Source organism: Botryllus schlosseri, chromosome 7 (genome assembly GCF_051294905.1).
Source record: "Botryllus schlosseri isolate E-star chromosome 7, Bs_hap1, whole genome shotgun sequence".
Taxonomy (NCBI): Eukaryota; Metazoa; Chordata; class Ascidiacea; order Stolidobranchia; family Styelidae; genus Botryllus; species Botryllus schlosseri.
Window position 1 is genome coordinate 11,548,764 of NC_137242.1, and position 25,773 is coordinate 11,574,536.

Consider the following 25,773-nt stretch of genomic DNA (forward strand, 5'->3'; position numbering starts at 1 on the left):
AGTTGATCGTACCGGTATAGCCAGGCCGTTTTATTTTTGGCATTTCAGGAGCCAGATGCCAAAACTGCCAAAAATAAAAATTTGAAAATGCAAAAAATAAGCAATTTTTGGCATATGCCAAAAATAACACGGCCTGCCAAATAGTGTATTTCGTTCATGGTGTTGTGTTAACAGGACCGCGTTACAAGCGAGAAGAGCGTTTGTGAAAGGCAGGTTTCTTCAGCTGGGTCCAGCCCACCCATTAGGGGTGAAAGCATGGTGTCCTAAATGGTGTGGGCACAGCGAGATTGAACGGCTGACTGCATTTGGTTTACGTCATACTTTCCATTGTCCGAAGGCAATTTTACGACCATTTTTGACCGGCTTGTCGAGCGCTAAATTTGATAAAACGGGTATCAATGAGAAGCTGCCGCAGTACTGATTATCAAAATATAAATTATATTCTGTTCATGGAACTGGAACCCCCACGATCAACCACGATTTTTGCATTGTGATCGAGTTAAACATTGTGACGCAACAAACTGTCTGGCTATTTCTGAGCTGCATGGTCTCGTTTTGTCAGACAGTTGTTGTGTCAATGTTCTTGAACAAGCTAACCTTCCCAGGACTCTTCCATGTGAGTTGGTAATATTGAAGCCACCTGAAGTGACAAAAGTCCTCCGAAAATACATCGGTAGACTGAAGGAGAAATGATAGTCAGGCTACTAAATAGAATGTGTTGAGAGACAACGCAGGAAACTCCTGGAAAAGGATCGGGAAGAAAATTCTTTCCGCGATGAGATCGATGGCACTGGCGAAGTGATCTCTTTTCATGATGCATGGAAGCCGGTTCGGCCCTCCAAAGATTTTGAAGCTCTGAAAACCTTTTGTGGATGACTAGCAACATTCTTTCCCTCAACGGCTACTGTTGAAGCCGATATTTCCCAGATTCGCTGGGCGAGAAATGAATTTAGGAGAAACTTAGCTGACCTGAGTTTGGAAGCACTGTTACAGTGCAAACGATTCAAGTCTATTCAACAGCTGTAACAATCAGCTGTTGAGCGTGTTTGTTAGGCTTTTCTTTCTTTTTTTTGCTTATTGGCACCGATTCCGATGGATACTGCACATTTTGTGGTTTCGTTTGATATTATTAACCTATGGGTTTTTTCTTGTTATTGTTTGTTGGCACTTTTTGTGGTGTCTTTTGACAAACTAGCCCAAATAGAGCGTTTTTGTGACTAATTCGAGGCTGGAACTATCTATTTAGAGGACGATGCCAAAACTGCCAAAAATAAAAATCGAAAAATGCCAAAAATAAGTTATTTTTGGCAGTTTTGGCATATGCCAAAAATAACACGGCCTGGGTATAGCTAATAGACGTGTAATTTTACCTTCATTCAAAGCTACATCTAGTGCCGAATTTGACCTTGCGTGTATCTCGTGTCCGTACGAATCCTTCACTTGCAGACTGGATACAGCCCGTGGTGCGTCCGATAATCGTGACGCTGATCTGGAAGAACCGTCTGTGGAATTTGATATTAAATCCGTATGATCGCTGTGTAAATTTGGCGAGACAGGGCTCCTAGTTTCTCGAGCGTACATGCTTCCTAAGGTATGCGCCTTGTTGTGCGCTACATTGCCATTCCATACACGTTCCTCGTCGCGGGAGTAGTGTCCTATTGTACTTCGAGATCGTGCTGGCAAGCTGCGCGTACTTCCACTCAGTTGACTGACGCTTTCGATTGTATCGTTGAACTTATTGCTGGCTGTGCGTTTCAATCTACCTCTGCTTATGGAGTCAGCTGTCACTTGATCCAGACTGTTTCTGCTACTGGCCGGACTCAGCAAGTTATTGATGTAATAATTCGGACTGTTCACATCGTCCCGGCGGTATTGGCCGGCGACTTCAGGCGTCATTGACCGCCTGACCGACCTCAGCATGTCCAGAGTTGATGTGTCTTTGCGCGGATTGATGTTGAGAAATAGAAGAGACGCAGACCGATTGCTTGATATCGAAACGCTGTCGTCTGTGGTTGAACTCGAGGATTTGCGTGTCTTAAACGTCTTGCCAGAGCTGATTTCGCAATATACCGCTTGTAAGCTGCCAGCGCTATGCCGTCCGCTTTCGGATGAACTCCAAGTTTGAGTCCGAGAGAATAAAATATCCGACGCTGTCCGGGTTTCGAGACTGCTGGCGTTGGAGTCTGGAGTTGACGTTTGTCTTCGGGGAGGTATTGACGTGCGATTTGACGAATGCCAAGATCTTCTTCCCTGCCTAAACCGAAAACATGTTTGACTAATTCGAAAAATTCTATTCCGAAGAGGAGAGGTAGGATACAGCTACAATGTCAGCAACAAGAACAGTGTAAACAAGACCAGACAACCTGCAGCAATTCTAGATCAAGCTACGACATCAGACATACGATTGATAAAATATACGTTCCTCGAGGTTTGAATTATTGGCTACCACATCAGACATACGATTGATAAAATATAAGTTCCTCAAGGTTTGAAGTATTGTTTGATATATCTAATCTAGTAACACACTACACTTTAAACTTGCGTATTGCACGAGCTACCACCGCAACACGTCGAAGCGAAATATGCCGAACGTTCTTAAATATTGCTCCTACGCTTCATATACGTAGCATAGGTAGAATAGTAGGACTGTGAACACTTAAATTCATGAAATAACTACATAGCCTCTTATAGCGTTCTCAATATTATGAAAATTATTCCGACCGGATTAAACAACTTCTACTCCAGGTATAAGCGATTGGGCATTTGTAACGATGCCACGCGTTGCGCCCGCAATTTATGATCGTGTTTAATCTTGGATATTGAACCATGACTATTAGGTGTTCACTGTTCAGTAACGCTGTTCTAACAAAACTTGATAACTCTATAGCTAGATAGTTGATTTCGTCCTGGTGATCGCCGATATAAGCGTGGAAAATGCTTTATTTTACGAGTTACATTTTAACGAGGCTATCTCAATGAATTTCAACTAATTTCAAGTTACGCAGCGTCGTAATTACTAAATTAGACATGCCCTTATCCACACGATACCACAGGCCCATCTCAAGATGATAACGCGCGAAATAAGCATCACTTCATCTCAGGCATGCCTGGAACACGTTTTCACATGGCGAAGTGACGAATTTTGCCACCATAAATACCATAATTTTAAAAAACCGTTGAGATTTCAACCTGTTATAACTTCGTTTCAAGTTTACACTGATTGAAATTCAGTCGAGTTTGACGTGCCGCGTCTTTTTATGCTACCTACAAATATCGTCAGTCGGCGAAATTGGGGAAAAAAGTGTTTTATGAACTGTTCAGCCGGACCCAAACAAACTATACAGTTCCGCTTTCTCAAGTCATTACGTTATATCGACAGCGAGTACCACAACAATGTTACGTATCGATCTGAAATATATCCTTGTAGAACGTCAATATTGACATAAAATCTAGAAGCAAATATCTTAAAAATTTGACTTACTGAGAGGGAGCTTTCCGCGAATGACGTGACGATGGCACAGTACGTCGCCTACGAGAACGATGATGGCTTGCAGATTTCTTCAGCAGTTTCGGTTCTTTCGAATATTGCGGTATCGTAGCTTTCTTTTCGAAATGTTCCACTAATTGGTCAAAGATATCGGGGCTGGGACTTGTGATTGATAACGTCGGCGAAGGGCACAGGGCTGTAGGGCTAGTGTTGTCCGGTAGGGAGTCGGAGTCACGGTGATATGAAGGTTGATCACGGTCTGAAATGCGGTGGTCCCTTGTTATGCATTTTTCTATGGTAGCATCGCGTTTATCCTAAGATGCTACAAATAAGAGAACGAATTGGTTATCAAAATTGAGAAGCCACAACGATCATGCTAGCATTAGTCGGATAAATGTGTGAGGATGGTGTGCTGTGCGCGATACAGTGACATCACTAGCCTCGCTATGCCCGGTCGCATCGTGACGCAATGCGTCTACGTCACTCACAGACTAAATCCTAAATCTGGGAACCAAACAGCATACCGACATCCTTTTTCTGATTCGACAAATTCTGCAGATGTAAAATAGATACAACCGCAGTCAATGCTTCGAATTAACGGGCATTGCATCACGATAAGAACATGATACTTACAGGATTATTATTGGTTTATACCAGCAGACCAGCAAAATTATTGACCGAACGCATCTATCCATATGCACTACTGATTACTTTTCTTATTGAAATAAATTCTACAGATACATCAATTTTAATCGTCCATCCAGTACAACAGAGATTGCAACACAAGTACAACCGATTCGTCTCACTTCGGCTGCGGAAACGCTAATAGCTCAATATTCATCCAATAAATCTACAGTTTGAGACAGAATGATGGAAACATAACCGCCGTGGGGCAGATATAAAATAATCCGTTCGGGAGAAAATTACCAAAAACTATGTAACTGTGGAACGGAATGTTTGCTGGAATGTGATCGGAGTTGAAACTGTTATGATCTCAAATTTCTGAAATTGTGGTCAGCACTTCAGGATTAACGAAACCGGAAAATATCAAGATGCGAGTGCCATCATGTTTGGCCGCTTATAGACATGCGTAAAGTGACTATATGTCACGTGAATGTATTTTACCAGCGGTGCACTTGATCAGGAAGGGGATGATCTTCTCGGTCCGGCCACCAATAGTTTCACCACATCCCGCTTAAGTTTTAGCTCTGAAGCCTGTTATTTCTCTTGCTTGACCAGACCAAATTTGTAAAACACCCTCGTACAAGTAGACAGCTCTTGAGAGTAGCAATATGTTCAATTCTTCCTAAATCTACACATTTTCTATCATATTTCTGTGCCTTCTTGATGCGGTAAATGAAAACCGAGCCCACTTCGCTCAAGGCAAATATTTCCGAGGAATTGTGGGACTTTACTCTCGTTTTCACGCCTTGGAATGGGTGGGAAACAGAATTCTGCTCCAGAAAGTACCGTTAAACATATTTACACCGTACTCCATGGTGGAAATCTGCGAATTTAACTATTTGCGTTTACAGAGTTCGCGGCGGACAAGCGACAGAACACCCCTGAGTATTGATTATGTTACATAATCATTTCGCACCTTGCCAGTAACCCAACTCTTCGCTCTCTAATCGCTATGGAATATCCAGGCGAGCTCTTCGCTTGGCTATTTGATGGAGGAGAATACTAGCCTGACCATCTCAATTAACTTAAACCCAGCTTACTTCAACGCAGAAGAGGCTTCTAGGAGTTGCATTCGGATGTGAATATATGCATTTGCCGAACTTGAATAGAGTGAGCTAGTCTCTACATATCATGTTAAATGACATAGTACTCGAGCATATGAACGTCTGGGAATCTTACGCCTTTGTAGTCCCATTAAAATATACCTCGCGTTCGGCGATAAAACGCCATTCAAAGATTTAGTGGGGCGGCGACTTATATTCGGTACACAGGGAAAGCAAATACTCGTAAAGTGCCGACGCGTTTATTTGCAAAACGCTCTTTAAGCCAACAATATATAACGTTGCTGATCCTATACGCAAACTTTCCAAATGAGGCGCCGCTTGTTGTGAAGCCACATCGCTCCAATAACATACGTCAGTAGCTCGATTACGCCTGTATTTGCAAATCACATCTCGCGTCTAAAACTACCTTGGAACGAACTAACAATGACTAAGGTCGCTCTCGCGCCGTAGATTGCGGCCCGCATATGCCACCGTTGCATTCGCAAATTTTGTTGGAGAGGTGAAGCTTATTTCTGACTCTGTTATTACTTGTGGCGTGTTGTTCGCTGTCGATAATTACTAGATTTGCGGTTAGTATTCGTTAGTCCTTATATTTGATGGAGGACCATGTACAAATCGGCATAATAGTGACCACACAGGTAGAGATTGATGGCAATTGCGCGATTTATCTTTTGCACCCCTGATTGCAACGCTATATTCAGACCAGCTTTACAAGAACCAAGTTATTTGGAATACCACAACTTAGGATAACTCAGGTAACGAAATCCGGTGCATTCAGCCTGATCACTTCATCAAGTGTGCTACAGCTACAGAGAATGTGACGCATTTCTAATCAAGAAACATGCATTCCTACACCCCGCTTACGTTGTTTTATCCCTGTATCGCTGCCTATAAGGTATTGTAGGGTAAAACAATTACACCACGCCAACTTCTTATGTGAAATACGTGATCGAAATCTGTAGAGACCTTGACATTTCCAAGGAAAAACGGAATTTTCTCTACGCTGCTATAGCTAGGGTTGCATTTAAAACAAACATCAATTTAAAACAAACATGTTTAAAACAAGGCCCTTGTTTAAAACACGTTTTTCTAAGAGATGACGTCACGAATATTTAATTGTGACGTCATGTTGAACTGACATTCACAATTGAAAACGTAGGGTAAAGATAGCTCCTTTGACCAAATATATATGTACTATTGCTGTGGAACCGACTATTTCGAGGGTTCCAACTAGGGATGGTGTGAACGTGAGGTTCACGTTCGCGTTCTGTGTGTGAACCTCGGAAATTTAGAGGTTCACGTTCACAAACGAACCTTGGTAGGTTCTGCACTGTGAACCTTTTTCATATATTACAATTTTCACTTCATTATTACATCTTTGTAGGAGATTTATTGCATTTTAACCTCGGGCCATTCTACGCATGGCGTTAACAGCATCAAAAAAATCAACACCAAGCGAGCATGCACCTTGACAATCTCAAAATTTCATTTGCTCTGTTACAAAAGTTTGCTCTAAATATCCCGCTTTACGTCTGTGAATATTTGATGACTCTCTGCTGTAAGCTTGCCTCACACTCACACAACATCCAGAGCGAAATATACTATACATGTATAGTCAGCGAATGATGCTAATTCAACCAATCAATGAAATTGATATGGTTGTCTGGTGTAAAAATCTAGCAGGCGTAGGGGGTCAATCTTGACATTGTTTATGGTATCATAAAAACCAAGTCCGTGCGGTCGGGGTGTTGGCTACTGCTGAATAACTTTTTAATGGGATAATATCGGTAGCAAGTATAAAAACCCGTTTTACACTCTGCTGAATATCAACGTAACCATACTCAGACGCCGAATACATTGTCCAGTCTGGCCTGAACCGTTATGGCGTAACCTTATATTACCTTGCAAGTCCCCGTCGAAATTATTGGCGAAGCAGCGGAAGATATCGACTTTATGGGAATATTATATCATTTGATTACCCCAGTTGATACATTTGGCGACGTTCAAAACGTCACTATGTACTTCAGCATTGTGGCATTGTGTGGCCCGAGTCGTCGCTAGGTATCGTGTACATTTAAATAGGCTATCACATCACTGAAATGTAGGGTTGGAATTAGCAATATGACGTCACGTGACGTCATGAGGTTCACGTTCGTGTTCACACAGAACCTTTCAAAAAGGTTCGCGTTCACACGAACCTGAACCTTTTGGAGGTTCACACCATCCCTAGTTCCAACCATCCCATGTCTATATATGTCGGCTGCATCGGGTGGTAATTGTCCGTAGGCTCATACAACTTGTTTTTAGAAAGTATTTACACAATTATGGCATAATTTTACGAATTGAATCCCGATTTTTTAGAGATTTTAATTGCTCTTGAAATTCTCTTCGCGCTGTGCGCACGACTTGACGCGACTTCATTTTTAAAGATTTTAATATAGTAGCCCCACACAGATGCGAGCAGCAAAGAAAATGATGCACCCCATATAGAAATACCAAGTTGGAATCGTGTGCAGCTCACGAATGGAATTTGTTTCTGGTGCATTTTCGAAAACACTCCATCCGTCAACTCTACCGGTGAATCTGATCATATGGGCCGAGGAAGGAAAAATAGTTGATAGTAATATCTTAAATTACTAATATTAATGACGAACTCCATTCGTGAAACTGCGAAAATTCATAACATGACCACGACCACTCGCGATGTGGGTGCGTATAGTAAGCCAATATGAAAAAAGTAAATTAGTCTGGAGTTCACCGGAAATGGGCATAGACACTGGACAACATGGGTATTTGACGTCCAGTGAGTTCATTACGGCTATACCCTGGAATGCGCCAGTAAGCTACCTAGATAATCGAAATGCTGCCGTGAATTGCAAAACAAAGGTTGGCCCACCCTGGTGTAACTGAAGGATCCTAGTTCGGGAATTCATCCAAAGCAACTATCTTGATATTCCACTACTCACCTCTTTCCATATTGAACTCCGGCCGTCTTGTTGGTGGAGACCAACATATATGTCCTTTTCCCGGATGCAACCTTACACTGATACCGTAGGTTGCCGTGGAATCGATGTTGCTTTCACACGATGAAGTGAATCCGTTTTGAACACAGTCTCCACGTAATGTACGTACTTCCACTTCCATGTTAGTGCGCTATCGACTTAGCAGTCGGATGCGGATGCGAGAGAATATTTAGGAATTGATGAACATACCATTAATATTTCATGACGCTGAGAAACACACCCGATGCAAGTTGCTCAGAATATATAGCAGTGAAACAAATAAGATTCACAATGGCAATTAAATTTGGCTACACCAAAGCAAACACAGGATTTCAAACTCAACACTACGTAGCAAATCGACTCAACTGAACGCAGCAATGACGGTAACACATTCACTCCTGTGACCGCATTGTACCGTAGGCTTGGCAGTGTAATCACTCGGTTAATTATTCAGGGTGTTACTGTAATTAAGTACATGCATTGTAAAAGCGACATTATTCACTGCTTGAGTGTAAATGTTGATGATTTTACGAGGCTTATAAACAAAATGACATCTCGGATCCGTTTCTGCATGGTGCCATCTACTGGAATTGCTACAAAGACAATTTGACAGCCCGTGTCGTTCACTTTGATCCCACAAATCCAAAGTATACAGCGGGATTGTATACGTTGACATTTCAACTAGCCATGCTTTCGATGTTTGTTTCTAATATCTCTGGCCACATACTCTATGTCTATGGACTGTGCGGTTCACGGCAATAGTTGCAATTGCAGCACTAAGCACCCTCCAATCAATCAATGCACGAATGAGCGCCACAACGTGCTCCGGATCATCCGCAAACTTATTACATTGCGCTCATCACAGAGTCAACGAACCATTGTATACAATGACAGTGGTCGCTATTACTATTCCAGCATTTGAGTTTCGATTTCAAAGGTATTATTTTTCGGTAACCGCGTCCCAATATCAAACCCTGCTTGAATGACAAGCCGAATGCGAATATGCGGAGTATTCCTGTCATTTACTATGCGGGAAAGCTGCGACGAGGCCAGCCTAATACTCTTAGCGGAATCGGAGTGCACTTCATCGAACCTCGATCAATGATTAAATTCGATTGATCTGTCCACCAGCATCACTTCTAATTAATTCGGAAATCCATCTTATTAATTTTTCGTCTCGCTCGTTTCAGCAGCGCTAGCACCCGATTGAACCCTGGCAGAATTCTGACGTCAGAACGTTCGCCGGCGTTGATTTACAAATACAACAGTGTTCATGTGAAGCAGTATTAAACCAAGATTCGGTAATGCAATGCTCCCAAATACTGAATTATAACGAGGTAATGTGGTCATGATATCAAGACCCTAGCCCTAATCCCGAAAGCCATAACTGCTAGACTGTATCTCACTTCTATTCCTTATTACATCCACTTTTGCCAAGCTAGTCACCGAATATGGCGACAAAGTTTGTATTGCTGCTTGGAATATGAGCATGAAGAGCTTTCGAAGACCTTCGTACATCCACCCACGTTACCAGACCGTTCCTCCCTCTGTTATTTCGTAGTTCTTACATGAAGCATCACGAATTACGCTGAGCTAATATGCCAAGTACGCATTCGTTCTCACTTGCGTGAACTCAACGCTTGCGCTAGTTCTGCAGTATCTACAACATTTTATCGGAGATAAGAACAGATATTGCTTATGGCGTATAAGTAGTTGTTATGCTCCTTGACGAGCTTATCGTGCTCATACAGGCAACGTTGCTAGATCTCAAACAGCCTCGTATGATACTTATCTCAACACTTGACAACTTCAGGTAACATTCAACGCAATTGAACGTGTGAACCAGTGTTCATAGGGACAAGAGACGATCTAATAGTTTAGCACTGCACTGTGAGATGAAAAGTCGCTAGTTTTTTTCATCGTGACGCCTAAATATATTCCGGGTACGAGGAGAAATAATTGCAGTAACGTGACAAATACAAAAGGTAGTTTATAGGAGATATACCATAAAATACCCCATGGCTGGCTACATCCCAAGAACACACCGTGTTACAGGCTTAATGACCATCAACAGGTCCATTAGGCATTCGAATTTGACACGCCAGACATATCCTTTACGCATATTTAATGGACGAAAACTGTTCAAACGCCTACTGCGTGTGCCTCCTCTTTACATCGCCTATGCCAAGGTGGGTGTCTGATACCATATACTACGCCACGTCGCTTCGACACGTTCCCATCTTTTTATTGTATCGCATTTTTGTGGTGTATTGAACTGGTAAAAATCGCTAATAAACCAATGGTGATGTTGCTGATTTACTGTTTCAAGCCCTGTCTAGAATAGAGATGGCCACAGTCAGGTGTCTGAGCAGGATTTTGATGAATTTCACTGAGGTCGGATCGGATCTGGATTCTGAAACTATAGATAACCAACGTGACTGCATGGCTAAGACGTCACGTCACGTGATGTCATATTGCTAATTCCAACCTTATATTTGAGTGAAGTGATATACAAGATACCTAGTGACGACTCGAGCCCCATTATGCCATAATGCTGAAGTACATACTGACTTTTTAAACGCAACCAAATGTATCGACTGGAGCAATCAAATGATATGATAATCACATAAAATCAATATCTTCCGTCGCTTTGCCAACAATTTCGACGAGGACCTGCAAGGGAGTATTAGCTAAGGCTTCAACGGTCTAGGCCAGACCGGACAATGTATTCGGCGTCTGACTATACTGCTAACATTGATATTGAGCAGAGTTTAAAACGGGTTTCTATACATGGATATTACCCCATTAAAAAGTTATACAGTACCCAACAACCCAACCGCATGGATTTGGCTTCTATGATACAATAAACATATCGATTCAAGATGGAACCCGTACGCATGCGAGATGTTCTACATTAGACGCGATGTAGGCTATTCTTTTTATCAAATGCATAGACTGGTTGAATATTAGGGCCGCTTAAAAAGTAGCTTTTTATGCCGGATTCCTGCCATTCACTGATAAAAATGTCAGGTTATCCTTTAAAATGCTGCACACCAAATTTGCTCCAATTCTAATCGGTATAAACCACCGCGGAGATAATTTAACTTTTTAATTTATTATGAAAGATTTTAAAAAATTAAAATTTTTCTGTAACCCCATGAAATTGTTGAGTTGTCTTCAAAAACGATGCAAAACAAATTTGACTCAATTCCAACCCGTATAAGCGGAGTTGATGCAGTTCAAAGTTCTTGATTTGCAAGAATAGCAATCACTGTGGATAATCCCAGAATTATGAATGAAAAACTCATATAACTTCTCTCCGTGTGAGTGGTGTCTCATAAAAGCTTAGAAGTGGGCCGTGATACAAGTCAGCATAGCTACTAAGGTTGTTCAGATTTGAAAAATTGTCAGGAAACTTCGATGCTTGTGACGCAAATGATGGCTTAGTACATAAAAGCACTTTCATGAGCAATTTTGGTCATATTCATCGTGATCTTCTATCCCCGAAAAGCCCCCAAAGATCCACGGGGCAATTCTCCTTACTGCTTGATCTGTAGTGTTGACCAAAGGTGGACAGTAACGAAATACTTCTACTTTTTGAAGTACTTGAAGTAGATTTTGACTACTTGTGTACTTACTCAAGTAGATCTAATTTCTGCTACTTCTACTTCGTAATATTTCGTGATCTCCTTACTTACTTTTCGCTATTTTGAGTTTGTCAAGTAGAAGTAGTTTAATCCTCCAATCAAGAAGATAGCCTGAGGAATTTTGTGACTATTTTCACGAAGTATCAATATTTTATTTTCTTAAATATTGATTAAAGCCCAGAATTTTCATCACCAATAGGATTTCACGAAAGTATCGGTGAATATAATTTAGATAGCGGGTTGCGTGGTTCCGTTCACACCGCATTGTCGCCCATATGAAGTATTTCATCACAGTATATATGGCCCATCATAATGTTTGAAACTGATGTTTCGCAATCTAGCATTTACTTATCATATCGTAATCTAGCAGTCCATGGCGTGTCCTAATCTGCAAAGGTGCATTCGAACTTTTTGAAAGCTTTAGACCTGTTTTAGCATGCCACCTTGACGTTTTCTGGACTAAAGACATGAAATACATTTTCAGCTTTTAGAAGTAGTATGTATATTTCATTTTCAATTCCCAATATCATACTTTGAGTTTTAATTAGTTTCAGTTCTCTTTTCTGGAGAACATACATGTTGAAGTTTAAAAGCAAGTGTAGTAATGCCTTTAATTCCTAGAAATAAAGCTACACAATATGGCACTTTTACGACCCTCCATATTTTTATCAACATTTACTAATCGCGCAAAGTGTTTCCACCGTATCCGATACAACTTCTCCGTATTGCTCTTCGATCAAACTACGGGCCTTATAGTATGGGAGCGGGCGCCATACCATGCTATTTTCTAAAACGGACTGTTCGAGTGAACATATCAATACTATCATTTTCATCCCATGATGGGACGAATGCTTATTGCTTATGCTGTCGAAAATTGGATACCTCCTGGTATGCATCAATATGAATCAAGCTCTGCACCTTTCGCATAGCACAATTAGCAGCGTTTGACAGTCCATGCGAACGAATTACGATCGTTTTCACAACTACTTACTTACTTGAGTAAATTAAAAGTCAGTCAATTCTACTTCCACTTACGTAGTTTTAGGTTACTTATGAAGGAAGTACTTCTACTCGTACTTAAGCAGATTTTTTCGCCGTTACTTCTACTTCTACTTGAGTAGCTTTCTTGACTACTTTGACCTCCTCTGGGGTTGGCCATGCCACCGGTTTATAGCTTTTGTGAGCAAAACCGAGATGCATGTGACTTTTATAGGACTGCATTTAAGTACAATTTTGAAAACATGTATATTTTACTGCAATATATCATCTCTACATGGCCGTTTTCAACTGATAACGTCACAAAAGTTATAAACCGGTGGCATGGTCAACATTACAGATCCAGTAGTATGGAGAATTGCACCGTGGATCTTTGGAGGCTTCTCGGGGATAGAAGATCACAATGAAGATGACCAAATTTGCTCATAAAATTGATTTATGTACTGAACCGTCATCTCGGTCACAAGCATCGAGGTTTCCTGACAAGTTTTCAAATCTGAACAGCCATAATAGCTACGAAATAAAAATGTAGAAAATTGGCCTGGCGTAAGTAACCACAGTAGTCGACAAACACAACGAATGCCACAAACAACAACAACATTAGAAATTGTTTGCAACTGACCAGAATTATTTCGCTATCACAATTATGCCTATCTCCAACCATGATGGAGCTAAAATCCCTTTCACCCGAAATTTTCTGTAGATGCATTGATTAGATTAGTGTGGTTCGGGACTGGCGTGAACCGCAGATGGCTATAATGTACGCGATCAATATACGGACTAGACTTCACGCATTCATATAACTGGCACACACGGGAATGCTATATATTTCAATGCATGCATAAAGAGGGAACAGTCCACCGTAAAGTAGAAATGAATAGTCGGTTACAAAATGTCCAGATTACTGGTAATAAATCTCTCGCGTAGCAAACTACACATTGCAATCATTGATTGCCAAGTATAACAAACCCAGGTAACCACAGCCAGGTCGATAAGAAAACTGTCTGTACAAATTTACCCTCGTCCTACAGTGTACTGACAATCTTCAGATACATGGTAGCATGCAACTATTACAGTACAGTTAATGAATTCCGGCACTGTTTTGAGTGGGACCGAGACCTCAAGAAGTGGGCAACAGGACATGCCCAATCCGGAAAATGGGCGACGGCCAACAGACGTTTGAAATCAACTGCGCTAAACTGTTCTTAAACGAAATACGAATGGACTACGATCACCGAAGTTAAACCAACACGATCGATTTAATCGCTCAGAGCGCCGTGTCCTCTCCCGCTCCGACCGTCGTGATTAGCTGCTGAGCCCACCAATCTCCGTTCACGTCCGGTCCGGATCCACCCAGGGAAAATGGTAAATATTTCGGATCCACGGTGTCGTACAATTTCTTGAACTCAGTTCCGTACATCGCAAGCTGTATGTCAGCGTGAATACGTCAAAGAATATACACTTTCGTGCGCCACGAATCCTTGATTGTGACTTCACAGTGGATTGGCATTTTTATATGGCTCCTTAGGAATTACAATTGCACATACTAATATGACTCCTTTGCTGAAAAGGGTTCTCGACCACTGTTATACACGGACCAAAGAATAACTATGACCAATACTACCTCAATATGCATTGTTTTACGAACTGCGACTATCATCATAACATCCATTCGATTCGAGTGATGTATAAACCGGGTGTTATAAATGCTAAACCACCGACGATGTCGAGGTTCAAGCTCATTTTACAATGTACGTCGAATGCATCGAGGATTTATATTGGAAGCAATGTTCCCTCTAAGCTGCGCACGTGCGCAAATGCGCAGTGCTCAAACGGCCTCTGCGCACAGAGAATCTAAGCTGCGCACAAAAATCCGAAGTGACGTTTTTTTAGTCGTTGCGCACTATGTTGTCCGAATTTTTCGATAATTTTATTCGCGCTATGCGCGATTTAATATTGTCAGATATCTTGGTTATTGGGTACCCTTTCGCAACAAAAAATACGCATGATTTATAGAAATAGGCACTTGGGCGTCGGCCATTACCGCACCACGACGCGCCAAGACATATGAAGTTATAGGATATGTAACATGCGACTCCGAGAAGTGCGCCAGAACGATCAGCAGCGAGAAAACCCTGGCCGAAAAGGACTGCCTTGTGCTGACCGAAAACTTCGATATATATACATATATGTTTAATTGTGCATAGGCACCTAAATGGCTGGCGCCGAATCTTCCTGTCCTGGCGATCGAAGTCCCACAGCAAGACAAATGCCATATCGAGGGAATATTATTTTCCATTGAAGAAATACCAATTTGAAATCGTGTGTGCTTTTTTTTTGTTTTTAGTGATTTCCATATCTTTTGACATAGCAGATATAGGAGGTTACGAAATAGCATAATGTAACGAAGTCAATATACCAACGGGTTTGTTTTGTACGTTTGGGCGATTTCAATATCGTTTGACATAGCAGATAGGAGGTCACGAAATAGCATCATCTAACGAAGTCATTACACCAACGGGTACGCCTGAAGATGTTTTATTATTATTTAGAGGGCCTATCTATTCCAACACACCTCACTCTATCAGCTCTAACGGTAAATCTGATTATGTGAGCAGAGAGAGGATAAAAATTGATAGCAATATATATGCAATTCCCGATCATATTGACTGATTTAATCTTGAATTATATAATTTTTTCGCGCTTCGCGCGTATAGGCTTCACAATCACTCAGCGAGTACCTGAGGTAGATGATAGGTACCTGAAAAAAGCGCAGAGCACGCGGGGGGTCTGGGGGGCGAAGCCCCCCAGAAGTTCGTTTTATCACCGTATGGGGGAGCTGGTTGCGCACTGTTGTGCAAGGGCCTGCGCAGTGAGTTGACCTGTTTGCGCAGACTCGTGAAAAATTAGAGGGAACATTGATTGGAAGTCGTCCGAATGTTTTTTAAAGTAGACAATTATGACATAAGTGGAATTTCTTTAAAATACTTACTAAAAGATATTTAGAACAAATTGTTTTATAACATACCTCTTGTTTTAAATGGAACCTTCCATCAAGTCAAAGTCCACGACGGAAGGATTAATTACTAACCCGCGTGGTAACTTTCAACGTGGCTCATATTATCAGCCTAATTGCCTGCGCTTGCAAAAGTGAAATTCAGATGAGAATTTTGGTGCAAGGATTTTGAATAGAATTTATATCAGAAACTTCTGCAATCGAATAGAAAATCGCTATAGTGAGTCTTCCGCAAAACAAAATTGAGTACCCTTGAATGCAGAGCATGCAATGAACACGAATACACAATTTCTGCCCGTTGCTTACCCTTTTTTTAATCTTTTCGCTCATGGCCATGGTCAATATGGAGTATAGAAGATCGAGTACTCCCGATTCGTTAACCACCTTAAATGCCTTCAACCTTATTGGCATCGCGTCCTATTTAGAATGTGAATTAAGATTTTAAAAAATGTATCAACGTATACATGGCATATTCGCCATGATCATATTCATGAATTAATTAAGAGGTAATAATTCGCATGACAAATCTAACATTTCAAGTGACACACAATCATAGCGACTCTGCCCACGAGACGGGAAACTGTTATCATTTATGCTAATTAACGCTACCTGTATCAAATTTGATACTGTCCGTGAGTAAGTAGCCATAAACGGAAAGTAAGAGACTCGAAATTCGGAGACGTCATTGATAAATGTTATTCCGTAGACCTGTAAATAATATAGTATTACATTTTGGCATAGATTTACATTCTACACTTTAGACCAGGGGTTGTTAACCGGTTCTCCCCGAGCCGGCCTCAGGGGTTCCGCAGGAGTAACAAGATTTCGGAATCAATCCAATACATAAGATTCGTAGTAATAAGACTGTCTCGGGCAATATTGAATGCAGGCAATTAGTCGCGATCATTATTCGAATTGTGACTGCTGTGTGGGTACTGCATGCAAAGTGGCGTGCCTCGGGGAAGTTAGTGTTTGTAATAATTCTGAAATGCCGTTTCTATCTCCAATACCCAATAACTCGTTAGCAATTAAGCAACTGGAATCTGTGAGACAAGGGATGAGTATTGTGTTTAGATAGATTAGCGCAACTATTATTGGAGCAATTTCTTAAATTTCAAGTCATTTCTTTTGGTATAATGAAATGAATTTAGAAGTGACATTTTTTGTAATAAGTTTTCATGACGCTCCTAATTAAAAGGCTCATCGCCCAAGGTTGGGAACCTCTGGTTTGTAGCCAACGTTTACATTACTCGCGAACAATTAAAGCCGGATTCAATCTTATCTCAAAGATTTGTAATTAGGTATAGTATTGCATTATATCAATTTGTTTCAACTTTCTAAAGTTCGCATTCGTTATTTTGGCTGTTCAACAGATTTTAGAAAAAGTTGTTTGCTTCTGATCAGAAAATAGTGGATTCTTATAAATTTGCGGATGCTGAATTCTGGAATATTTACATCCAGCTCATAATTATTCCCCTGTGTATAGTCAGAATTTCATATTTGAAAGGTCTCTCAACAGCTAACAGTCATAATAAGCTTCCATGCCATCAAACTATGCCTTGGTATTGCACGCATTCCCGTTGCTCTTTTTAATCTTATTTTGATATGACGATAAAAAAGGGGTACGAAATTTTCCACTTTAATCAAGGGGGGCTTGTCCAAAAAAGTTTGAGAACCGCTGGTCTAGCTGAACTTCCCCACCTGAGCTTCTTCATTTTCAAGCAATTTTTCCATTGTGAGTGCGATTAAAGCAGAAAACTTCAAGAAGTCACCACTGTCCTGGAAACCATGACCTAAATTGATTGAATGGTTATTAACCAATATATATCAAACAAACGGGATCTCACACGTGCACCATTAAACCAAGCACCAAACTTTGAAACACTCACCCATCTTTGCCAAGATTACAAATGTTCCGTCTTTCGCCCTTCCTTCGCGAAGTGGTGTTACTGCGCCAGAACGGATGAAAAGTTCCATAGACTTTGGATCATCGATCTACGGAAATAAATCCAAAAATTATTAGTATTTGTAACTTACAGAAGTTCTAGCTAGTAAATCTTACTAAATCGAATATCTCCCGGGATTGCGCTCTTCGCATATGATAATATTTCAAAGTCTCGAAAGCCCTGTCTTCGTCGTATTTGCGAACACGGAGAAATCTTGGCAACGCATGAGTAACATCAGTTGGCATTTGCGAAAAGTTCATTGAAATTTAGACTATAAAATCTATCTGTTAATGTTAATATGCGAAAAAAAACCACTACTACTACTACTAAAACTGATACGGATTTGCGTTTAATTTCGAAGTCTAATTTATTTATGTACCTTGATTACGTCGTGTAAGTGAGCCAGGTTCAAAATAAAGCCAATGTTGCAAAGTATGCCTTAACAATTAAAGTTACAAGTCACTGGTTCTACATTCAAGTTCAAATTTTGTTTGTTGCCTGTCTGTGCTTGAAACTGTTACATCATATGTTTCTAAATCCTAGTTCGTAAAATAGTGCAATCAGTGCAAGTGATAAGCAATCCTTCTCACTCATAAACGATGTTATCTCAGGCAATGAAAAGTGCAACTGACGGCCGACGTTAAAAACAAGATTTCGAGGACTAAGTATTTGTTTACTGAAGTCAGCCACGAGCCGGTCTTTTTTTTGTTTACGGCGAGTATAGGCTACCGAGCACGTCCCCGTGTTTAAGGAATATTATTTGAGTTGGCATTATGACAAAAATCATGCATTGAATACATACACTGGTGCTGTACTGTAAACGAAGCTAGTAAAATAGCGAGGCTATTTTACGAAGCCACACACAGTGTGGGACGCAGCCTAATATCAACGCAGCCACTTAGCAGCATGTGTTAACAATGTATAGTTCACTGCGTTCAATTTAGAAATAAAACTGCACGCCGCAGAATATAGTGTTAATTTTTACCTCGGCCCGCCAACGTATTTTCTGCTTCGCATTTGGCCTACCGCGCAAAATAATTGCCCACCCAGCATTTCCAAACTGTAAGCCTTTTTCATAAATTACAAATTGTTAAATCTTTTGTTGAAATTATTTCCATTTCAACTTCGCACCACGCTCTGCATGGCACTGGATGCGTGGAAAGGAACCCAGCACTAATTTTACAGGCGTGTGGAGAAATAACGTATAGTGTTACACGTCTCGAATTTACAGCACCAATGATTAGGCCAGTTCTTGAACGGTGTTCAACGGATCACTAAAGGTTCCATGAGCCAGTCTCAGGGCTTTCGTGGAGGTTAAGACACACACTCAACGCATACATAGGATTTGTGATGCTACTCCTGTCTTTGCCATCGTTGGTTGCAGATGACTAGGCCCGATCAGTACTCCAAATGCGACTGTTGTGGATGTACTTCGTGTGCTGCAGCGTGCACGGCACAGGGGAGATTGATTTCGAAACAGAAATCCCTCCCTTCATGAAATGCCAGTTCTGACTTCAACATTTATAAGTTCATTTGTAAGTAAGCGATTGGTATCACGCTGTTGCGTTTGGACGGAATGATATAATGACAGTTTCCGAGATGAAGGCTCCCATTTCTAAACTGGTATCTGAATGGGGACAGTAGAAGTCGCATTGATTTGTCATAAATATTCATTATCATGTTTTCGTTTTGTGTGAAAATTGTATTGCAAGGATTTTGTTCTTTTAACACTGTACACTTTTGTATTTATGTAGGGTCGTCATATGTCTGGAATTGCCCGGACGTGTACGGAAATTCACCGTTCAAACTGCATCCGGGAGGAAATTCTAGAACATGCTTAAATGTCCGGAATTTTGAAGGCTTGAAGTAGACTCATAATTTTTTCGTAAATCAACATAAACAACATTATTTTGCCTGATTTATGCTACATGAATTTTTTCTTCGCACTGGGCGCGATTTAGTACCACGCATATTCATTTCAATATGTGGACTACAGTCCTCGCAAAAACTGCAATCAAAAATTAATAAAATAACCTTCACTTACTGAAATAATTCCAATTTAATCACAATTATAGGAGATATACAATTAAATACTATATTCATTAGGGTTGTCCATACTTTGGAAAATCTCAAAATTTATGGGTATCCAACTATCCATGTCTCATTCTATATATAGATTATAGTTAAAAAACGTCATTGAACCTGCAATAAGCTCACAGGAAAGTCGTTAACATTTGTCTAAATGCGTTTGAAAGTAGCTGCCGTAGATTGGGCGTGTCAGCGACCATAGAACGGCAAGCAGACTATTAATCACGAAATCACGGCGTTTGATTGGCTAATCTGCTATGCTTCAATGATCACGACGTTGGCGGCTTGTTGATCAGCTGGTCAAGGAGTCGGCTGACGGCGGTGATTCTGTAAGTGCATTGTAGGTTGGTCCGCAACTAATGATTTAGGATTAATTCACAACATTTCAAGTTACGAAATACATGATGAACTATAAGAACAGCTGCATTCACAATCTTTAAATACATGACTGGATGACTTATTGTGAAGGTAACCGTTGTAGCCTGTATGCCTTGATTTCATTGATGGAAAGCACAAAAACACCCGGAAAAATACTGGAAAGGCGCTTATGCATTATGCAAGTGGCAAACGAATTTCTAGTTTCAGAGGGGATGTACCATCATTAGGGATGTTCAAAAATAACTTTTTTTCCTGGATTCCAGCCATCACTGATCAAATTGTCAGGTTACCCTAAAAAACGCTGCACACCAAATTTGGCTAAATTCTAACGAGTATAGGACTTCGCATATCCAATTAAAATTTTTAATTTATTATGGAAAATTAAAAAAAAAAAATTAAAATTTTTCTGCCAACCCCTTGAAATTGTTGAGCTGTCTTCGTTGCAAAACAAATTTGAGTCAATTCCGACCAGTAGAAGCGGAGTTATATGAGTTTTTCGGTGATAATCCTCGGATTATCCTTGATCGGGGGATTATCCGCGATTTATCAACGAAAATCTCACAGAACTCCGTTTCTTAAGGTATCCTGACAATTTAATCAGTGAATGGCTGGAATCCGAAAAAAAAAGTTATTTTTGAACAGCCCTAACCATCATTGAATACAAATATAAAGCTTGACATTGACACTACTTTGTCTGATCTTATTAGGCTGTTGTCGTGGTACATAATTGAAGTCTTGAATGCTGTAAGGGCTGGATGAATCAGTCATGTATGCTTAGCACTTGTCAGATTCTTGCAGCATAATGAATCATACCCGCAAGTGCGGTCAAAGTCCTCAATGATACGGGCAAAGAGGTCTAACATTAAGCACAGACCAGCAAAAAGACAGTTTGCTTGGATTGCTTAGCATGTCCTTAATGAATGTTAGATCAATACCCGCTGCATAACGACTAATGCTTGAATCAAACCAGACATGGACAAAAAAAGGATGGATTGAAGCGGTGTGGTAGTTACACTCTTCTTCAGAAATCCAATGTAAGCTACCTGGTCGGCCCACATACCTTCTGAGCATACAGGATTGTGTCCGTCATCCATCTCACATGTTATGCTGCACCAGTTTGGTGATGTCTAGTATGCCTCACCTGCGCCCAGAAAAGCAGGACCACTTGGCGTAATCTCAAGCATATCATATATGTATTTCTTGGATCTATACTTAGTTCTATAAGTTCACAATCATTTGCTGTTTCACCTCTGTCATGCCTGTAAGAGGCTATTGTTGCTCTAAACCTATCGTTACCTAGTTTTAACCCTAAAACATTCAATGACCAGATGTCTCATTCTATTATTAAATCACCAATGTACAATGCGCTTACATAATCATTGCCGTTAGCGATCTCCTTGGACTAAAGCGATCTCCTTGTACTAATAGAAGCACATAATCAGCAAGCCGCTGAGGTCGTGATCATTCAGGCATAGCTGAATAACCAATCAAGAGACGTGATTTCGTGAATACTAGTCTTCTCGCCGTTCTATGGTCGCTAACACGCCCGCTCTACGGCAGCTACTTTTAAAACGCATTTAGACAAATGTTAACGACTTTACTATGAGCTCATTGCAGGTTCATTGACGTTTTCTATCACTAATCTACAGAATGAAACATGGATAGTTGGATACGCATCTTTTTTGAGATTTTCCAAATTATGGACAACCCTAATATTCATATTGAAATGAAATCGAATATTTTCGGTTGACACTCGTCAGGGGTAATCGTCAGCAATACAGCAACTAGCAGAGAATTGGAAAGAACAGAACATGAATATACAACTGAATATACTATTCAATTGTATATTGAAGTTCGGTACCTCCAAGAAGCTCTTCAATTATAGGAGAACGGTATATTCCAAGAGTCGGTTATGGCCGTGTAAATTCTTTATTTAAAGATAGTGGTTCCAAACCTCGGGTTCGTTTGCCTTTATTCTGGGGTTCGCGAAGATTCTGAACACAATCAGTTTCCAAAATTGGCCACAAGTAATTTTGGGCAAAGGTGCTGACCTTTTTTTAAATAATGAGTTACCAAATTCTGAGATGTGTCTCGGTACATTTTCAAATCAGAAAATGGAGTCGCGACCATAAAAGGTTGGAAACCACCGGATGCATCGTGTTTATATAGTTCAGTGGTGGGCACCGACATTAGGCTGATAAGTGATATAATCTTAACGATGTACGACTACGCTTCCTGCATTTTCGAAGTCATCATCCGCCACCAGCTCTACCGCTAACTCTGATCACGTGGGCGGAGAGAGAAGATCAAAACTATGTAGTAATACAAGGAAGAATCTATATTATTGACAGAACTCATTCAAAAACTTCAACCACCAGATGCATATAGAAACCAGATGTCTATAGCAAGCCCCCCAAAGTTGCATCGATTACCCTGTGGTGAGCCCAAGACCAGTGTTTATTTGGGCGCGAAGGGGCTGAAAAATGTAGTTTCGGTCCCAGTTACAACCTAAAACACAAAACAACATACTCCGGAATCGGGTCGTGGCCACCCCGGGTGACCTTATTGACCGACAATGTACTCATACTCCATTTTGAAATCCGCTAGTGGGCACTAATGAGTGTTCGGTATTTGAGCCACAAAAATATGGTAACCCTAACTCAACGAAAGTTTGGTGATCCGCGAAGGCTTGCAGTTTTGCGTATGTGTTCCTTGGGCTAGCAAACGCTAAGAACCACTGGATGAGGTCCATGCCATCAACACATAATTATAAACTGCTTGAGATTTGTCGATCGATTTACACACGATAAGCAGGCTGGCTACCTGATAAGGAACGAGTCGTCCGATCTGATCAATTCGGGATTTTCTTCTTCGTCTTGGAACCTTTTGCGAAGTCTATCAATCGCTGCTAACCTACCAGCGTTGTCCTCGGGTTCATTCAATTCAGCAACTGCCTTCTTCAAAGCTTCCGCCGAAAGGGTGCACTTGTAGCGCTCAGCCATCTTACATAGAGAAAGTATGATGTATAGAATACCCGAGTTCTAATTAACAAATCGAAAAATCGCGACAACAATGTCGTAGTCAATATAACGCTTGCATAGTCTCATAAACACGTGGTTTCCATGAACCTACACTCTCCAGCCGTTTTGCTATTCTAGTCGCGAAAAGCGCAATTCCTTCAATGGTATTGAATGAAGTTTGTCCATAATATTGGCATACTTGCATGCTATGAATTTTAGATCCTACCCCATCAGTCCTCGTGATTAGATTCACCGTTAAGCTCCACTATTAGTCGGTGAACCGTTGAATCTAGTCATGTGCGCTGATGAGACAGAATCTAAAATTGCTAGTATTATGTACACCATTTTATGTACACATTTTTGACGCTCCTGGATACGTCTTGACCATAGTAGACCAGTCCCATCAACGGTAGCCTGCTTATAATCGCACAGAAGCTAGACGCGGAAGATTGCAATAGCGAGGCTACACGACTGCAAGCGGCCAAGAAGACAATCTACTGCTGTTTTCGGCAACCTTGTTACTATTACCCCTCCCATGGGTCACTTCCACAACCACAACCCCCTTCATCGAGAATGTTGAATGTTTTCGCAAAAGCCTATACATCCACTTACGCACGAAACAACATTCGACTCGCTTCCGATCCGCTGCGCCTTCGCTGCACTATAAAGAAATCATATATTATCAATCCACGTGATATAATGGTGAACATGACGATAGCGCCTTATTGACGCTAGATGACTAAGTCTGCTCAAATATCACGTCAACTTCACTGGCTAGACACTGTCCTAATTGCAGAATAACGCAAGGCAGTGGAGTTGCGATGGTATATATTTGGAATGGTCTCCTGCATGTGTTTGAACAATTTTCACAAATGCGAACGTGCGGAAGCAATTACAGATGAACTAATCTTATCAAATTGTCATGTGCATAAAGGTAATGCGTAGCCTATCTTTTACTAGCCTATACTCATCTGCGAGATCGCGTTTTTGCAGTAGCTGTATTACCACGCCGAACAATTAAGGTCCAGGTCCATACTAGACATGCGGTGATTACTTCATCAATGTAATTGCTTGCGACTTGCGATTACGATTGAGCAAAATCTCGAGTTGTCGATTACGATTACGATTACATGAAAAAGTAATGACGATTAGGCTACTTATGATTACGTCAATTTGCTTCTTAGAACTTGAGCTTTGAACACTTATCATTTATTGACAATATAGCGATCTGGCCGCATGATGTAACATTTTAGATGTCACTCCATTTGTTACGTCTCATTATATCCATTGGCCAAATTTTTATCTGCCAATTTCTTGCCCTGACGAATTTCATTCTAGATGCAACTATACGGATGGCTATACGGCGGCAGATTCAAATCTTGAGCAAATAATTGCGACGAAACGTTTGATGATCGTTTCAAGTAAAGGGTCATAAGATAATTACATATAAAGTGAACATAAAATTCGGCCGTGATCAATAATGCTGCTCGCAGTTGAACAATGCCCAGTGCCTATATTCAAATAGAAACATATATTGCGAGCAGTCGTTACTAAAATAAGGGCAAAGAACAGTTCGGTTATGATTTATATTAGAAGCGGTTGATTTTAAAGCTTCGATGCGGAAATCTTTATGTGTTCAAAATTTCAAATCTTTGTGGGGTGTACGTACGCCTCGCCAAGCGTAAAATAACTATATGCGTATCTAAACAAGGATAATCACGTTGCTGTTTGAAACTAGGCAGAGTGGTGATTATTATCCTCCTCATACAAGGTAGCGGTGTCTGATGAGCATTGATAAGGATAATAAATACCTGTTATAAGGAATGGCGGTTGTACTTTCAATCATACTGCTACAGTGAATAATTATTCTTGTTACGCAATGATGAACGAAGCTATTGCTAGGGATGTAATAATGAACGGTTGAGTTTGACAATCCGACGTTTCTGCTATCTGTAACCTGATATAACAACGCACTATACCTTGCTCACACCTGTTCATTTTATGTCATAGTCCTAGAAGTAAACAGGAATTGTTCTCTTGGAAATAAATCGACTAGATACGTGATATAATTGATTACTAGGGATGGTGTGAACGTGAGGTTCACGTTCGCGTTCTGTGTGTGAACCTCGGAAATTTAGAGGTTCACGTTCACAACAGAACCTTGGTAGGTTCTGCACTATGAACCTTTTTCATATACTACAATTTTCACTTCATTATAACATCTTTGGTTCATATTAATTGCATTTCAACTGCGGGCCACTCTATGCATGGCGCTGGCAGCATTAAAAATTAACACGATAAACGAGCATGCACCTTGACAATCTCAAAAGTTTTAGTTGCTTTGTAACAAATGTTTGCTCGAAATATTCAGCTTTCCGTTCGTGAATATTTAGTGTCTCTCTGCTGTGAGTTTGACCTGCGATCACACAACATCACGAGCGAAAT

At 40.7% G+C, this 25,773-nt stretch overlaps 2 protein-coding genes across 3 annotated transcripts in view; both read right to left on the reverse strand.

Annotated features, from left to right (window-relative positions):
* The window catches only part of LOC145442201 (uncharacterized), a 30,135-nt gene extending 21,656 nt beyond the window's left edge, over window positions 1-8,479 (reverse strand). The window contains exons 1-3 of one of the 2 annotated variants that reach the window (XM_080320100.1): window positions 8,202-8,479; window positions 3,482-3,746; window positions 1,371-2,254 (exon numbers count right to left, since the gene is read on the reverse strand). In XM_080320100.1, the coding sequence (XP_080176226.1) occupies window positions 1,371-2,254; window positions 3,482-3,746; window positions 8,202-8,379 (1,327 nt within the window). In that variant the 5' untranslated portion in view covers window positions 8,380-8,479. The remainder of the gene's footprint in view (window positions 1-1,370; window positions 2,255-3,481; window positions 3,747-8,201) is intronic. The other variant, XM_080320101.1, reaches the window with a different exon arrangement.
* A 5,201-nt stretch (window positions 8,480-13,680) lies between these two features.
* On the reverse strand, window positions 13,681-23,942 carry LOC145443192 (alpha-tocopherol transfer protein-like). Its single transcript, XM_080321181.1, has 7 exons — window positions 23,132-23,942; window positions 17,959-18,055; window positions 17,786-17,891; window positions 17,598-17,689; window positions 16,506-16,604; window positions 16,203-16,313; window positions 13,681-14,306 (listed from the first exon to the last, which is right to left on the reverse strand). Exons 1-7 carry the CDS (start codon window positions 23,308-23,310, stop codon window positions 14,148-14,150), a joined length of 843 nt encoding a protein of 280 aa, XP_080177307.1. The 5' UTR covers window positions 23,311-23,942; the 3' UTR covers window positions 13,681-14,147.
* Between the last annotated feature and the right edge of the window lie 1,831 nt (window positions 23,943-25,773).